General features: G+C 40.0%; 1 protein-coding gene across 1 annotated transcript in view; it reads left to right on the top strand.

Moving 5' to 3' along the window:
* Window positions 1-313: 313 nt before the first annotated feature.
* Window positions 314-18,402, top strand: part of RBMS3 (RNA binding motif single stranded interacting protein 3) — a 755,361-nt gene continuing 737,272 nt past the window's right edge. Inside the window, exon 1 of the mRNA XM_044678877.1 lies at window positions 314-604. Coding sequence (XP_044534812.1) covers window positions 530-604 — 75 coding nt within the window. The 5' untranslated portion in view covers window positions 314-529. The remainder of the gene's footprint in view (window positions 605-18,402) is intronic.

Genomic DNA, 18,402 nt, shown 5'->3' with positions numbered 1-18,402 from the left:
TTTTTTTTCTTTCTTCCTTTTCTTTTTATTTTTTTTTCTCCTTTTGGTGGTGGAAGAGAGAAACAGAAAGAAAGAGCAAGAGAGGGAGAGAGGCACAGAGAGAGGGAGAGAGACAGACAGAAAGGGAAGCAGGTCTGCAGCTCGGAGTTTACTGTCTTCCAGATTCCTGTACCAGGACTTCCCCCCCTGCCCTACCCTCCAAACCCGGGAAATTGACATTACTACAGACCAGCCTGTTACGTGAGGAAAAGCCCCGGATCCTAACTGAAGGGGGACACGGGCGGGCAGGGGTCCAAGGCAAGATTTGGCGGGGTGCGAGTGGGGCATTTTTCTCTGCCTCCGACTTTTTCTCCCCCTCTTTTGAAATTCTTGCTCTGTTGGAACTAGCGAGCAGTCTAAAGACAAGGAAGTCTCGGAGTTTCATCAGTCATCAGCACTGTCAGGAATAGTGTTTTTGAGAAAGAAAGGCCTGGGGCACTACACCCTGCCAACCGAGTTCCCCTGCATCGGAGATAAAGATTCCAGCTACATGGGCAAACGTTTGGAGCAACCACAAATGTACCCTCAGTACACTTACTGCTATCCTCATTATCTCCAAACCAAGGTATGGCACACGCTGCCTGCTGGGTCTGTCCAGCGGGGGCAATGTGATTGCATTATGCACTTAGTCAATTACTGCTTTCTCTGTGTGTGCCCCCCTCCCCATCGTTCACTCCCCTTCCTTCTATGCTTCCCATCCAGGAGAATGCCAGGCAAAGGATATGGGCAGAACGGGGCTCCGGGAGGGGGGGAGGGTGGGGGTGGGGGTGGAGGAGAGCAATGAGGGGCAGACCTAGAAGGTAATGGGATCGGAGATTTCTCATTCCATAGAGGATCGCAGTTTCAGTTCAGTCTCTTTGTTGTTTCGAAAGGCTTAACTTGGTTTAAGAGTCTCACTTGTCCATCACAGGTAGCCAGGGCTGATCAGGAGGAAGATTTCCCCGGAACCCTTGATCCACCTTAGGGAATGGACGAGTTACAATTTCGGGGGTTCTGTGGGTGAATCGAGGAGTTTGTTTGTTGCTTTGAAATCATTCTGCTGCTGCTTAGGATGTGGTGGGTGGATGGGGGTTGGGGGGGATGGGGAAATCTCAAACTTTGTGTTGTCCAAGTTTGGAATGAGGAAAGGATGTGGGAATGGTTGGGGAGAGGCTAATCAGAATCACTGGGGAAAGTTAGAGATTATTTGGAAATATGTACTTAATATTTCATTAAATATTGAGGGCTGATGTGGACACTCCAGATGACATTTAAGAGCCTCTGAAAATAGATTCTTTCTACTTTTAGAAACTGCTTCCCCTTCCTTGGTCAGCACACTTTTGGAAAACAGGCCTGCATCTTGTAAAGAAATGGAATATAGTGGAGGATCACTGGACAGGAATTGGTTAAATACTTTAGTTTATGACTGTCTGTACCCAGATGATCCACAGCATACTGTGCTTAATTGCACAAAGGATATCCTATGTAACCATGCGGAGGGCAGTGCCAAATGTGAACTTTGGAGCCAATGGAGATATCCAGACACAATTATAATTCTCAGGTGTGACATCACACCTAGGAATTGCCAAATCAATTAGATATGGTCTCTGTGCATTTTTACAGTCCTAGACAACCAACTCTTTTGGGGGGCACAGTGGGGACATGGGGATTTCCCTCTGGGAAAAAAAAATACCACCCTACTTTGGAACAGTTTCAGTTTTTAGAGCTCAAATGACATTTCCTTCATAATTCAATTATCTTCCTGTTCCATTTGTAGCCTGGCTCCTCAGTCTTTAAAATAAATAAATATGCAAAGAGGGAGTGAAGCTTGTCTGAGTGATCCATGTTGTCCCTAGAACCCCTTGATGGGATTAGAGTCGTGCCCTTCATGATGGAGTTACCTCTTATTTATATTCTGTCTTATTGAACCATGTCTGAGTGGACAGCCAGACTGTGCAGATCCGTAGTCCGATGTTTAACTGTATTGTTATCTTATTTTTCGTTTATTTATTTTTATTGCTTTCCCCCCCAATTGTTTGATGGCTCTCTCTCCCCCTCCAAGGTCGACTCACATTGTATTTTTTACCTTTGTGAGCTCTTAGCCACCAATGCAGCAGCTTTCAGTCCCCTGCTCTCCCGTTCTCTTGCCTTTAGCTGGAGCAACTTGGGGGACTGGGATCGGCGATTGTTGCTATTCCTCAATATCCCAGAAAGTCAAGGACATAGAAAAATGGGGGGAAACGTATAGTCCATTCCCCTCAACCCCTTGTTTTGGGGGGAGGAGGGGAATAAAGCTTTCAACCATTAGATGAAAAATATTATACATTCCATCCCTTTTACTCATATAGCTACATTTTGCCAAATGTTTCAAATATCGTGCTGCCCGTCCTGCCTTTGTAGCCTTTCTTTTCTACTTTGGAGAAATGTGCAGAACTGAAAATTCGGCTTGAGACCAATGAGATGGTCATCTATTTGTTAACCTGTTACTATTGAACAACAATGAAGACCACACATAGTTTGCTAAAGATGTGTGCAAGATTTTCTCTGCCAGTGAAATGTGAATTCATGATGGGGTGAGGAGGGGGGAGAGAAAAAGAGGCAGACAGACGCATACCCATAGAAATATTTCCCCCCTGTTCAGTATTGGGGTCCTAAAGAGTTGAGAGTTGTGCAGACGGGCAGCATCTGGATCTTGTTACTTTCAAGCTAGCCAAAGCCATCAGTTTCTGGGACATTCAAAGAGAAGTTAGATATATTATACAACCAAGCTGATATTTAGGTAATCAAATAACAGAGTGATGCGAGGATGCCTTATCAATTTCTTCTCCTTTCCTGTTAATACATATTGCTAACACACGGTAGAATTGCAAGAGGGTCAGAGAAGTTCCCAACTTTTTTTTTTTAATCCCATTCTTGGAATCTCAATGTGTAAAGACATTCCCCTGATGTTAGGGCTTGAACACAGGCAGAGCAGGAGTCATAATATAAAAGTCAGAGAGAGAGGCTTTCTGGAATGTTGAATTTCACAGTGCGGAACCCAGAATGACCCTCTCTCTCCACCCCCATCGTAGAAGAATGATTGGGATAATTCTTTATTTTTTCCCAGTCCTCTCTCTCCTTTTCCCCTCTCCTTTGGTGGGTCTCTCTCTTGCTTTCTTTTACATCTTTGAAGAAGTTTGTGAAGACTGGCGTGAGACTCACCAGACCTATTATATACTTCTAAGACTTGTCAAATCAATATAACTTAATGTTGAAACACCTCATGAAGATAATGCTAAAGGGTCAAGATGCAGGAAGGGGATATGTGTGTGTGTGTGTGTGTGTGTCTATTTGTGATATCATATGTGAATTTGTATTTGGGGGAAAAGATGCCCTTGGGCAGTGTAGGTTTCTTTAATATTTCTGAGGAAATACTTTGTAGAAATGAAAAGATATCTTAAAATTGTGTGTCATGATGTTCACTCTAAAACCCTGAAAGTACAGTTAGACCCATGCCTCCTTTTCTTATCATAGAAGAGGAAATGAGTGCAATTAAAAAATACAAATTCCTCCAGAGCTCTTCAGGGCAAATTACATTTCAGGAAAACTGAAGGTAATTGTGACCTTCTGTTGTGACACTTCCCCTCTTCTCTTTCTCCATTGTTTCCATTAGATGTTGATTTCTTTTGGATTCTTTTAGGTTAGATCACTTAAGAAATCAGAAGATGTATTTTATTTCTTTTGAGAAGGCCACCAAGCCTGTGTGAGTGATCAGGACCATTTGGGGGAAATTCATGCTCTCTTCCACCCCGTCCTTGCTCCAGAAAGCGTCCAGGGCGGAGGCTGTACTTGCTTTCATTTTCTGCAAATTTATGACACCTTTGGATGAATTTCAAACTGCTTAAAAAACATGTTATCGTCTATGGGAGGGAGGTGCATATGTTAGGGGATAGGATATAAAACCAGATGGATTATGCAGCTAGCATTGCCGAGAGATCCAGTTATGCTGTGCTCCTAATACCAAATGTTCACATCTTAAAGCTTTTGGGGGCATTCTTTCTGTTTCTCTCTCTGTCTCTGTCTCTCTGTCTCTCTCTCTGTCTCTCTCTCTCTCTGTCTATCTCTGTCTCTGACTCTTTCTCTCTGTCTCTGTCTCTGTCTCTGTCTCTTTTTCTCTCTCTCTTTCTGTCTGTCTGTCTCTGTCTCTTTCTCTCTCTCTCTGTCTGTCTGTCTCTGTGTGTCTTGTTTCTCTGTCTCTTAACTTTTCTATTCTATTATTCTATAATCCCTTCACAGTAGGCACTATGACTTTGGCCAGAGAACTTTGAAGACTGAATGACAAGACCCATGATATTTAAGGACTAGAAATCATTTGATCAAAACAAAAATAGCTTCCACCAAAACAAACAAACTAAAAACTATAAGCTACCTCCTTCCAGAGGTACCTGGCAGGGGCCTTGTCTCCCTTCTATCTTGTTCAGCCTCTGTCAGAGTATGAGGGCTAAAAAATTCGATTACTGTGTCTAAAGAGAGACAGACAGGTAGACAGATAGATAAATAGACAGGCAGATAGACAGACAAATTGACAGATGTATATATGTATATGTATATGTATATATATATATGTATATATATATATATGTTTATATATTCTTCACTATACACATATCCTTAAAAATAATTCAAACTCCAGATATCCTTAGTGTAGCAAATCCTCAGCAGAAACACTATCAACAGATGCTGATGATCAGTTCTCCCTCTGTTAACTCCTTCTTTTAGTTGTCTGGGACTTTAATGACTTGATCAGTGACACTTACCTAACAAGTATCAGAGCAGGATTTGAACTCAGGTCTTCCTCATTCCAAAGTCTGCCTTTCTACTATTAATGAATGTTAGGATATACCCTTGTCGTGTCACTTCTCTTATTCCTGTCCATTCCAACACGAATCATTTTTTTTTTTCTGAAAGGATTTTATTGTTCAGAGTCCTTAAGTTAACTTGGCTTTATTTCTAAAGCGGAGGTCTTTGAACTGGGGAAGGGAGAGAGTTTGTTAAAGCAAGCCCTAGTCTAAGAAAGAACTCTTTAGGCTTCCAAGTACATCTCTTTCTTGAATGCCTTGGTGTAGGCACTCCTCTTTGCTTTAACAATAGCAACAACAACAACAAATATTTTTGGAAACAAAGAAAGGCAGGCAGACTCCCCAAATAGCTTTCTTCTTTTGTCCTTTCCCCCTTGTTACCCTTTTGCTTCAGTCCCACCAAGGCTTCCCCTATTTTCTGATCGCCTTGCTCAGACTGCCTTCCCTGCTTGGGCCATCTGGTTCTCCAGAAGGTCCTGAAGAAAGGGTTTCGGATACTGGGATGCCTGACAGGGCTTCTCTGGCTGGTGGTATTCAGATTGTGTTTGGTGCCTGGTGTGAAGTAGGGGTCAGGTGTAAAGAGTAATTCATCAACCACACTCTGATTTCAGGCTGTATTTCCAACCATCTGCAGCCTGGCCAGCAGCCAGGGCTCTCACAGTCTAGTTGGAGCCCCATGTGATAAGACCAAGGTAAAAGTCAGCAGTTAGGGATGGGGGAGGAGGGGCAAGACGGGAGAAGCAAAGGGGAAAAAAAAAAAAAAGAGGGATGTCCCCATGGCGGGGATCATGTTTGACTGTAGATATCGATTGTACTCCAAGCTATTAATAGGGAACTGGCTTTATTTTGTCTCCAAAAATACCACGAGGTCAACTTTAAGCCATCGGCATGCGGGCAGAGATGGCTGGTTGGGTGCTCGCACAGAGGGAAACTTTTGGAATTTCCATAGGATTTCTCGATGCTTATTTGCCCTGGAATCTAGAGCTGGGAACTTGCCAGTTGTTTTAAAAACAGACAAGGAAACCCTACATTATGGGGGCCTTTGAAAGTCTGCAACACACAAGCCTGTTTGTCTGAAAGTCCTTCTGGCCATAGATTTGGAGGGATAAGTTCTTTTTCTGTTGCTCTGAGGGGTAACACGATAGTATGAAACTATTCTCTGTCTTCTTGTTGATTCCATTTCAGTATGTTTTCTTAATGCTAATCAGTCTAAGTAGGGAAGAAAATGGGGGAAAGGGCCTCTCTTCCTTTTCCCTTTCTTTTCCTTCAAACTTTTTTTTCCCCTCCTAGCAGAGAGCATATGCTTTAGGCATAGTTTGCTGGCACTTCTCTCCACCAGTACGTCCGTGTTCTTTTCTTCCCACTAGACTGGATTTGGTTCCTGCCTACGTAGGAGCAACAGTGTCTGAAAGGGCCCGCTTGGTCTCTGATTCCGGAATATTTTCAACTCTCCATTTAATTCAGACTATTGATTAGGCCCAGGCTGTGTCCTGAGCACTGTGCTGTAGGCATGGGAGCAGAAACCAAGTCTGGAGAAGACAAGGCAACTGTTGGCTAGTGGGAACAGCGACCTGGAAGTCAAGAAGAAGACCGCAAGTCCCTTAAACCTCTCTGAGACTAGATCATAATTCCCGGAGAAGCTAGCTGAGAGGGTTGTAATAGCCCTCAAATAAGACCACGTAAAGAGATTTTGTTTTAAAAAATGTAAAGTGAGGGAGAAGGTAAAAACAGGAATCATGTAAAAATATAAATATGTAAAGTGAGGGAGAAAATAAAAACAGGAATCATGTAAAAAATATAAATCAATAAAAATGTAAAGTGAGGGGAAACTAAAAACATGAACCATGTAAAAATATAAATAAATACATATGTAAAGGGCTGCGTAAATAGTAGAGATTCTTTAGAGGGCTGTGAAACATGCATAAACATACATACCTAGGATGAACATCATCTGATTATCTTAGAGAAGTATATGAAGACAATCATGTTTTATATACTAAAATATCTTTCTTCTATTTCTTAAAGAATTCATTTTTTGAGGGGTGGAAAGGAGGAGTAGGCCTGGGCCTCATGTTTCCGTTGTGGGGGGGGGGGGGGAAGGCACCAAATAGCAAAGAGATAAGAACAAGTGGGTGGGAGGTGGGTTCATTCTAGGTCTTGCTGTAAGAGGCCTGGATAACATTCTCTTTGCACTGATATGATTTTACACAGGCCCTTCTGACGTTATCGGTCTTTCTGGCAAAGGCTACGGGCTCTGTCCCAAACATGCCAATTCCAAAGCTTCCAGTAAGTGAACCTAGTTTTTTTTTTCCCTTTAAATAAGCATCTAACCCATTTTTCCCCTTAAAAGAAAGCTTATTTAGTGGTAGAAATTTTATTCACATAAAACGGTTGATGTTTATCCAAAACTGGCTTCCAATACTACATTAAAATTTTGTTTTGTAACAGTCTCATGAGCCTCAGCTGTATGTGATTAAATCGTGTAATATCAAAAGCATGTGCGAAGACATACTTTTATGATATAGCTGGCTGTTCCGTAACAAAGGGCTGCAGATGGGCACTGGAGAGGGCCGAGGGGCCGAGGCTCCTTCCTGGGCCATCACCCAGTATGCTGCAGGCTGGGCGTCCCCGTCCCTTTGGGTCTTTGCTTGTTTCCTCCCCCTCCAAAAATGTTTTCCTGGCCTAAAAGTACTGAGAATAAAAATAAAACTTGATAACCCTCTATTTGAATGTGAGCCTAAGAACTAGGCACAAAGAAAGTAAGTAGGTATAACACTTAATTACTTTAAAACTGTCACCTAAAAAGGATTGTCACCGAAATGCAGGGTGTCCCACAAGTCTTAGTGCAGGTTTGAGGGGTCAAGGCTTAAGCCTACACTAAGACTTTGGGGACATCCTGTGCAAAACACAAAACGTAAGGCTGGCCGAGGCTAGAAAGGGCATAGACCGAAAGACGATGGTTCCTCTCTCCCCGACCTAGCCTAAAATTCAAGACAGCAAGTGGAGTTAGTTTAACGTCTATTTGTATTTGCAGCTTACCCTTTCTTAGTATTTCCTGTTGATTTAATAACCCCTCCATGATTTGTTAACACTTTTAAACAAATCCATAGATGTCCAGGAACTTAGATGTCAGTCTATGGGGCATTTTACTCCGAAATCAAGCAACGGTGACATAGGCTGTTCTTTCCAAAATGAGCAGATAGTGGTGATAAAATCAGCCAGGAAAGGAGAGCAAAAGAACTGCCTTTTGGGGGCCAGCCGGGTGACTCAGTGGATGGAGAGTCAGGCCTGGAGACGGGAGGTCCTAGGTTCAAATCTGACCTCAGACACTTCCCAGCTGTGTGACCCTGGGCAAGTCACTTGACCCCCATTGCCCACCCTTACCACTCTTCCACTTAGGAGCCAATACACAGAAGTTAAGGGTTTAAAAAAAAAAAGAATTGCCTTTTTAACCAAAAAGCAGCAGACTGACTTGTAGAAGGTGTCTGGAGAGGTATATTTCCTCATCCCTGTGCTGTGCTAGCATGTTTGTTCTTTACTGTGTGTGTATAGTGGGTTGCTCCCATTCTCCAGTTCAGTTATTATGACCAAAGTTATTCATTTATTTCCTTTTATTGCTTCCTTCAGTCATGTCATCATAACTGTGTTAGAATCTATAAATTTAAAATAATCCATAAATCTCAGCATTTGTTAGTGGAAAGGGGCTTATCTCGGGTACGCCATCATCGTTGTACATGAGATCTCTCCTGATCTCCTGCCCCATCCCCTTCCTGGGTTTGCTCATTCTATATCCCTCTTGAAATGATTATTTTTTGTTATTTCTTCTTGAGCAATCTGTTTTCATGTAGAAAGTAAACTCCTTGAAGGAGCCTCCCCTTTTTGTCTTTGTACCCCTAGTCTTTGGCAAGGTGCCTCGCCTACATTTTGTTTTCCTAGTATTAGACCTGTGCCTTCATTGGTGTACTGTCTCCAGTGCCCACTGAGCCTTCCTCTGCCACTTATGCTCTAGAGAGCCTAAGAAGCTTGCCTGGGGCCATGCTCCACGGCTATCATAGGCAGGATTCAACTGTGAACGCTTCTGACTTGGAGAATGACTTTCCATCGATTCCTCACTGTACCTTGCCTCATCCTTGGACACTCTCTTTCCCCAATAAGGTTCGTGCTTAAGATCTATTTGGACCAATTGCACGTTAAGTACTCTCAAAAGGATGCTAGAAGCCAAGGGGTCAAAGTCGAGTGAGATTTTCTCTTCAACTAGGTAATTCTCTGAATCCAGGATCCACTTGATAGAAACATTAATTTCCAAGGGAGCATCCCTGAGTTCTTTCCTTTCCCTTCTAATATCCCTCCTGTTAACTGGATGAAAGGCTCCATTTCAGAGTTTTAATGATACTGAGAGGAGCCCACGGTTTTGGTGGCTCTGAAATTTTGGTTCCATTATTCTGATGTCTTGTGAACCATGAGCCAAATTGTGCTTTGCCAATTTTCTGGCACACTGGCAAATCTAAATGTATATAGTTTTCTTAATGACTCTATCCAAGATCACCATAACAAGCACATTCATCACTTGGGAGTGGGCGGAGAGGTGTTCTCAGGGGTGGAATGGAATGATAAGCATCCTTCCTACTTTTTTGGGTTTAGTTGGTTTTCCATTTCTATACTTTGACTGCATAGATGTGGGACTTCTCTAAGGGGCTTAATATGGATAATGGTGGGTTGTTCTTGCTTTCAACAGATGGTTTGAAGTTGAATAATTAAATGCCCACTTTACTACAACAGCTATGCAACATCACCCAGGACAGGTAAACTAGGCCAGTGCTTTTTGACCTGAATTAGGTTAATGAGTCTGACCTTTGATTCATGCTCATGGGAAGCTGAGGGGAAGATGGCCAATATTTAAATAGCTATTGATGGGCAGGGTGCCACTTTGACAAGGATTTTCCCAATGAGCAAAGCTCTTAAGAAATTGAATTAGATCTCTGAGTGAAAGCTGGGATTAAGAAATCCTTCATGGAAAGGGAGAGCATTTAATAATGTATGCCCCTCTTCAATCCCCTCCTCCTTCTCACCACAGTGGAATAGATGCTCCTTTAATAAAGGTGCTTACCTTCTTTTACTTTGAATCTATAATACCTATCACAGTGCTAGGAATATTATTAGATACTTAATAAATGCTTATTGAATATGGGAGGGAATTAAAATATGAAAGAAAAGTGGAACAAAGGCTATCTGTTTGAGGAGGTGCAAGTTTCCTCCTTACTGGAGGTCTTCCTGTAAAAGATAGAGGAATCTTTCTTGGTATCTATAGAGTGGATTTTCATGTGGGTACCAGCTCAGCTTTTCATACCCTTCCAAGACTGAGATTCTGGGATTGTTATTCTTCAGGATGTAGACAGGAGAAAGCATTAATTTCCTCTTTTCTTACTTGGCCCTCCCACATCCTGTTTTCAATTTAAAGACTTCAATATACTATGTTAACTATAGACTGAATCTATCAACATAATTGTAGTCATGACCCTCTTGCTCCTAATTTGAATAAATACTTTGGTTTATAAGTAGGAAAAAGCATGCTCTCATTTGTTAAGGTAAGGATTCTTTGAGGTCAAACTCTCATCCTTTACTTTTACTCAGTGGGAAGCAAGTTATTTTAAAAGTAAAATAAATGTCCTATTGTTCAAAACATTGGTAGTGAGACCATTGTTGACCTTTTTTGGGGCCTGGCATGGGCCTCTTCTGCATTTTACTTTCATTGCCTTGGGAAAGTCATTTCCCTTCTGATCCTCAGTTTCCTTATTGCTAAAATGAAAGGATCGAGCTACATAGTTTATAAAATCTATTCCAGCTTTAAATCGATGATGCTCTGACGTGTTAAAGTGCTTCCTTTTAATTTTGTTTCTTTGAACTTTCCATGAATAGAGTTGCAGCAGACTGGGTCAGTTAGGCATAGAAGTCTTATGAGGGAACATCAACAAAAATTACACAGGATGACTAGTCATGCAGAGAGATTCATCAGTTAGTTACTTGAATGGTTTTGGGCAATGGCTTTTCTCTCTGGGCCTCTCTTTCCTCATCTGTTAAATAAGAGCATTGGACTAGAGATTTCCTAATGTAATTCCAGCTCAAGAAAAAAAAATTGTCTGCCTATCACCTGGACATCCAGAAATCTGAATAAATCTGGATAAATTCATATAGCTATGAATTCTTTGGTTGTGGCCACTCAAGAAATAAAGAAAAGTACAAAATGGCTCAAAGCTCTGCAAAATCCCCTCAGCTTTGTTTTGTTTTGTTTTGTTTTGTTTTGTTTTGGTGACGATGGCAGGGAAGGAAAAAGGAGACAATGCTAAGCATTTCACCATTTTAAGACAATGTATAAACATTCACGGAGGGGCAGGAATAGATGAGACACTCTATGAATGGGCAAATGGAGATGAGTTGCAGTCTCCAGCATTAGAAGGGTCACTATCCCCACTGAGACCATGACTTTATCCAACTCTATTAGAATAATGGGGGGGTAAGAGTTGTAATTGCTAATGGTGGAGGAAAGGAGTATAGATCAGTGAGATCGCAGAGCCTTTAAAATAGGGAGTCTAGATCATTTTCATTTTACTAGGATCATTTTTCATCTTGGCCTTTATCTAACATAGAATATTTGAAGAGTGAAGGCATTCTAGGGTCTTCTAAAAGATTTTAGGTTTAACGTCAGGACAACATGAGTTCAAATCTTGCCTTTGTCACTTGCTAACTCTATGAACATAGGCATTTTTTGGAGTTTCGGTTCCCTTATCCATAGAAGAGGATAATGATAGCTGTGTCACTTGTCTCGTGAGTACTTTATAACACATCAAAGACTAAAAATGGGAGGGTTTTTTTTTATTTAGAAGACAGAGAATGGTGTTTCAAGTATTGTGATGATTATAGTTGGTCATTCTACTCCATTCTAAGATCCTTGTTTCCTATTCAGTTATGAGATGTCTAGGATCCACTTGTTTTTTGTTCATTTTGCCCATTTTCACTCTGCTATCCCCCACCATGGCACACTTTTCCATGTATTAAAAATGCTTAATGTATACTGATGATGGCAAATCATTGGAAACTGTAAAGGTGAGGAATTGGGAAAATAATTCTCACTTCCTTTCCTTCTCCAGTCTTATTTGCTAACCGGTTAAGGGGTCTTAAATCCTTTCCATATTCATTGAACCATGTTAGAAGATTTTAGTGGCCAAGAAGTCAAAAACCATGCATTAAGTCTTTAGTATGTGCAAGGAACCATGCAAAATTCTATCCATAGAAGGCCAAAATAATCCCTGCCCTCAAAGAGCTTCAACATAATGAAATAAATAACACACAAACAACCAGGTGCAAACAAGATCTCTATGGTCCAATTCTTAGACTGACATAATCTCTAAGGGAAGGCACAAGCATTACGGAGGACTAGGAACGGCTTCTTACAGAAGGTGGAATTTAAAAAAACTGGTCCTTAAAAATCTCTCTTGTGGCATTTTTGATAAAATATTCATTTAGGCAATTTGAAAGAGAGCCATTCTTTGACATTCTCATTGTTAATGAAACTAATGGTATAATTTAATAGAGCATGAATTTTCAGCAATTTACTCAGCATTCAGTAAATCCCACTATGTGCAATAAGGGTAAGGAACATATCTTAATTAACTCTGTAATTTCCCCAGATTATCTGTTTAGTATATCTTTTTTCATAGTAGGTAATTTTTAAGTTCTAATTCCTGACCCCTGCCCTTGCCCTGGTTTCCCCAGCATCCAAAAGATCTGCCTACTCATCTCAACCCTCTTAGGACCCCCAAGTGCCTTCAAAGCTCTGTTTATAAGCCATTTTTTTGCATAAGGCATTTTCTGATCCAGCAGCAATTAAATTTTCTTGTTCCTAAATGATTTCATCTTTCCTTTCTACATATATGTATAATATGTATGTAGAAAGTATATGTATTATATGCTACCCCTCATCACCATTCTCAATAGAATATAAGCTATTTAAGGGTCTGGAACTGTTCATATTTTTGTTTTGATATCCCAAGAACATATTTCTTTGTAAATAGTAGGTAACTAATCATTGATTATTTAATTTAACGATTGCATGATCAATTAATGAAGTTGGTGTTTATGGATAGGGACAGGGAGGAAATTTATTTCAATGGTATAGGCAGTTCTCAGTGAGGAATAGCCTTTACCAATGGAGGCTGGCATTTCTCTTCAATATATAGGTTCAGAGAGATACCTAGAACCTAGTTCTTCTGTCTTCGTCAGTTCTTTTTTTATCCACTTTATAACATGAGATATAATACCCTGCCATTGAAGAGGTTACTTATCTATCAGGATTTCTTAAATTAACAAAGGGCTCAAAATAGTACATATATGGAAACTTGCACACTTCTTGGTACTCTACTTTGGCGGACTATTGGGAATCTAACAGCACTTTGATATTTGATATGGTTTTCATAGTTTCTGTGATCCTGTCTTCCTCTCTTTGAGTATAATGCTGAACATTACCATCAAACAGATAAATCATTTAATTCCTCATGGACAAACAAGAAAACTAAATTGCATTTTCTTTGACTTGGCCAGGATCGCTAGTAAGCATGTGACAGTTCCAGGTTTAGAACCCTTCATCCCTGAGTTCCCAGTCTGTTAAGTCTATTGAGTCATAGTGCATCTTTAGCAAGAGGAATGTGATATTTTTAATCTTGAGGTAAACAGGAAATTCTGGCAAAAGAGAAAACTTAAATGTTGATTTCCCCAGCCTTTCCAAAATGTTTGCTCTTCTAGTGAAGCTTCCTGATTCTACCATCTTTAGGGTGCTTCCCCTCACACCCTCCCTACTCTTAAGCATGGAAAGTTTTTTTTTTTTTTTTTTTTTTTTTTTTTTGTGCTGGCATTTGTTTAGTTTTCCTTTTTAAAGTCACTTAAGATTCTGGTGTAGAGTTGGAAAATGGAACTCAGTTGAACAATGAATGTGGAAACAAGTGTGAACCTTTCACAGTAAAAAGTAGTCAAGCATCATACCAGAAAAATATAGTTCTTATTATAGCTGCTATGAATATAGCCATCGAAAGTTGACAAAGTGTTTTCTATTAATTTTCTCACTTGAACACTGTAAGGAAGATTACTATTAATCTGACTTTTATAGACAAAAGTCCTAGTGGAAAAACATGGATGTGAGTCAAATTGGATGGGCTGCCAGAGATGAATTCTAATGGGCATTGTTGGTAAGAATATTCAGAATCACAGAATTTTAGCACTGGAAACATTTCGGTGGCCATGTAGTCTAAACTTCACATGAAAGACCTCATGTGGATAAAGTCACAGGTCCATTAGCGTATTAGGGCAGACAGAGATCCTGAGACTCTAAGAATGTCTAAAGTAGTATTTGAACTCCGATCTTCCCAAATCCAAGTCAAATGTCCTATTCAGTATGCCATGCTGCTAGGAGCATTGTAGCATTTTTGACCTTTTTTTAAAAAGACACTCAATTCACTTCAGGATTTAGCTGCCTAAGTTTTCTGAAAGTGACACATGGAAGTGAATAGAAAATACCATTAAACAGTCTTTTGATGAGAACATCTGAGAAGCAGTTCTATTGGACCAGCCTTTGGCAGATCACCTGGGAGTTCCATGCCTGGAAGCTGTGCCCACAGAATAAGTTCACTGCAGACAAATTTATAGACTTCCTTCCTAGAGAAGAGCATAAGCATAAAGTCATGGGGGAAAGGAGAGGCTCACAAATGTGGTATCTTTCAGGATCACCTCAGTGGTTTTAATGTTCTTTGAGATTAAATGATCTACACAGGAATTTCTCTGGGCTAAGTGGGCCAAAGAAGAATTTTAATATTTTTTGGAAGCTGGAAGTCATAACTTTAGTGAGTAAAATGGGGAGAGTAATCCCCCCCCCCACCACATTCCATATCCAGAAACTTGAGATCAGTTGAAGACATATGATTAAACTGAGAAGTGTACTCTATTGTTGCTTTCATTCTAGATAATAATTTACATAAACTTCAACAAGGCACAAATTTCTATTTTTTCTCAAATTATTACATAATGGTGAAATAAAGATGACTACCTTTATAACTTTTAGGCATTTGCTTTGTCAATACAATGGTAACCCCTTCCTTCCTCTGTTCCTCATATCATTATTACTATCTCTGAAAAAGGCATTCAGGTAATGAAGTGATCAGAAAGGAATGAGATGAGGAGGGAGAGAAGAGAAAAGGGAAGGAAAACAAAAAAGAAGGAAGAAGAAGTAGGAGTGAGTGGGAGAACAGGAGTATATGAATAATAATAATGATAATAACAATAAATAATTATATAGTACTTTAAAACTGGCAAAGCATTTTACAAATATTCTTTCTCAGGATAATATGAGAAAAAGAAGGAAGAGAGATGGGACAAAACCAAAAAGGATTTTCTAGCCTATCATCCAGAATTCAAGTTTATAATTTTATCATTTTTCAAAATGATATTTAGTTAAAGAATAACATGTTAATTGAATTAATATTTATTAGAAGATATTAAAGGGAAAATAATAAATATACCTTTTTCCACAGTTAGGAAACAATATTTTTGGGAGGAGAAAATTATAAAGCATAGATAGATATTTATCCAATGCTTATTGAAAGATTATCTTAATATGCTAATGAAGGAATGAATGCATTGTCTCCATAAGGTGGAGAGATAAATAAATGAAAGGATGAAAATCTTTCCCCTCTAAAAAACTTATATTTTAATAGAAGAAGAATTATATAAAAGAATGGCAGTTAGGTGGATCAGTGACTAGAGAGCCAGACCTGGAGAAAGGAGGTCTTGGGTTCAAGGGCTTCAGACATTTCATAGTTGTGTGACCCTGGTCAAGTCACTTTTGACTCCACTTGCTGCTTTTCTGTTTTGGAAATAATACTGAGTATTGATTCTAAAATGGAGGGTGAGAGTTTAGAAAATACATAAAGGATAGCTGGAAATGAAGATGGAGAGAAGTAGCTGATTGTGCAGATGTCTGGGAAGTTTCCTAGAGACTCCTTTAAGGGCAAGAAAGGACTAAAACTCACCTATCAGAGTCTAGAATTGCAGAGCCTAAGTCTAAACTTGAGGTGGTGGGTGGAGAGTGGGGCCAGGGTGGAGCTGGTGAAAAGGTGTTGATAGCCTGAATAGAGGAAGTCTACAGAGTTTAGGAATGGGCAGGAAATTTGGTGGTAAAGCTGGATTTGGAGTCAGAAAAGAACCTAGATCTATTCACTTGCTTTCACGTGACTTTTGACAAGTCATTTTATCTCTTGGAGTCTTAGTTTCTTAGCCATTAAAATGAATGATTTCTACTGGATAATGTCCTAGGGCTATTTTGGATCTAAATCCTATGTCTTAGAGTGAGTTGAGACAAATGAATGAATTTTCTCTGGTATTTAACTCTTATTGTTAGAATGTGACACATAGTTTAGTCAAGGAGTCTGACTTATTTACCCAGTAACCATTTTCTGGCATCAGTTAAAAGGGAGCCCTCATTCTAATGATCCCCCAGAGTATATTGTGTGTCATGGCACAAAAGAGCCTTTTGAGTTTTTTGTTTTTGTTGTTTTGACTTCTTCACAAGGTCATTGGTGCACTACATGGTTGTCGCTCTCAGTTCCATTGATTGCATTATTGGGAAAGGTTCTTATTTTTAAATAGAATCGGCAGAGAAAAAAGTAAAGCAAGGTAGCTTTATTGAAAAGAAGTTGTCATTCATTGTTCCTCTTCTTTCTTGACTTAATTTTTATTTTTTCCAGATTACGTCTGGATACAATTTTTAATAATCATTCTCTGATATATTACATTCCACGTTCTCTCCCTCCTACCCTTCCCCCTCCATAAGAAGGCAAGTGATATGATAGAAGTGGTACATGTGGTATCCTATAATACATATTTCCATGTTTGTCATATTATGAAGGAAGACACCTATCACTTGTACTAATTCATGGAGGGAATAAAGTGAAGAATGGCATGATTCAATCCATATTAGACTCTGTCATTTCCTTTTTATTGCAGTGAAGAGCCTATTTTGGCATGAGGCCCTTAGCGTTGTCCTGAAAGATCCTCATTTTTAAGATGCAATTATCGGGATTATTTAGGATATGCGATGTGGGAATGATGAAAAGTGGCTTGTAATGTCCATGTACCTTTTTTTAAATTTAATCTGCTTTTATGCTGTCATAAAACTTTCATGTGACATCCCCACTGTGTTTCCAACAAGAAAGAACTATGATAAAAGATAGATGAGAAGCTTTGATAGCCATGGGACTCAAATGACTCCTAATTGAAACAATAGGGCAAATACGTTTTAGCATTATTTCTCTTTGGGTCCCCTAAATTGGTCTGAAAATGGAATGATGCTTGGGAATTAAGGAGGAGTGAACAAGATAGTCACATCCACAGAAAGTAAGAGGCATAAACACAGGGTGAGAGGTGGTAACTTTGCTTTGAAAGACTGGAGAATGAATTGGATCAGAGAACCTAGTTCATTTTGGGCTAGTCTTTTCTTCCATTAGGGTTAAATTTAGGAAATGATGTATTATTTTCAATGATCCCATGCTACTTTCTTGACATACAAATCCTATCTTTTAGACGCCGATTTTCTCTGGTGATGCTGCATGACTGCAAGTGTTATATTCAAGCTCTGAGAGTTGGTTTGTCTCACCTTGATTGACAGGGGAAGACAGTTGGAGACCTTGGGATGTTCGCAGAGGTGGTTAGGAAAGGGGAAAGTCAGTTGGCCTGAGGATATAAATAGCCCTCACAGTGATCTGGGGCTGGGGGAGGTCTTTGGTCCTGGAGGTCTTTGGTCTTTGGTCCTGGAGGCTCAGGGCTTGGTCTTTGAGCTTTGACCACTGATCTTCTCTGAATCTCCCTAGATCTTTAGGCATTTGAATCATCGTTAGCTATTAGGTATCTGGGCCCAGGAGGTCAAGGGAGGAAGGTAGGTATAAGAAGAAGAAGGTGGATTTCCTGAGGGATTATTGATCATAACTGTAGTGACAGGGTCTCCTATCCGCAATCCATTCCTGATTATTCCTTTCCCTATTTAACATCTAGAGATAAAGTTTATTAAAGTACCTTCCTGAGTGGTCAGTAGATCACAGCCCTTGGGGAGGGAGCAACACAGACAGATGAAAACATTATCCAAGGCTAATAGAGCCCAATAATATTAATTAATCCAACCCCAGGTGGGACCTGAAAGGGTTACTCATCTACCTGACTCTTAAGGGTCCTGCCTGGGCACTGTTATATTTAGAAAGGGACTTAAAACATCAAACTAAGGTGACTGAGTGGGTGTTCCCAGCCAACAGCTACCTAGGGGAATACAAAGGGCATAACTTCCCTAACCAATATCCCTAGGAGCATAGCACCATCAAGAAGAGTCCATTTTTATTTATTTTGTAACACAAGTCACTCTCTCTCTGTCTCTCTCTGTCTCTCTCTCTCCCTCTCTCTCTCTCTCTTCCTCTCTCTCTCTCTCTCTCTCTCTCTCTCTCTCTCTCTCTCTCTCTCT

Source organism: Gracilinanus agilis, chromosome 5 (genome assembly GCF_016433145.1).
Source record: "Gracilinanus agilis isolate LMUSP501 chromosome 5, AgileGrace, whole genome shotgun sequence".
Taxonomy (NCBI): Eukaryota; Metazoa; Chordata; class Mammalia; order Didelphimorphia; family Didelphidae; genus Gracilinanus; species Gracilinanus agilis.
Note: the sequence above shows the minus strand (reverse complement) of the source record. Positions and strands in the feature narration are given on the sequence as shown.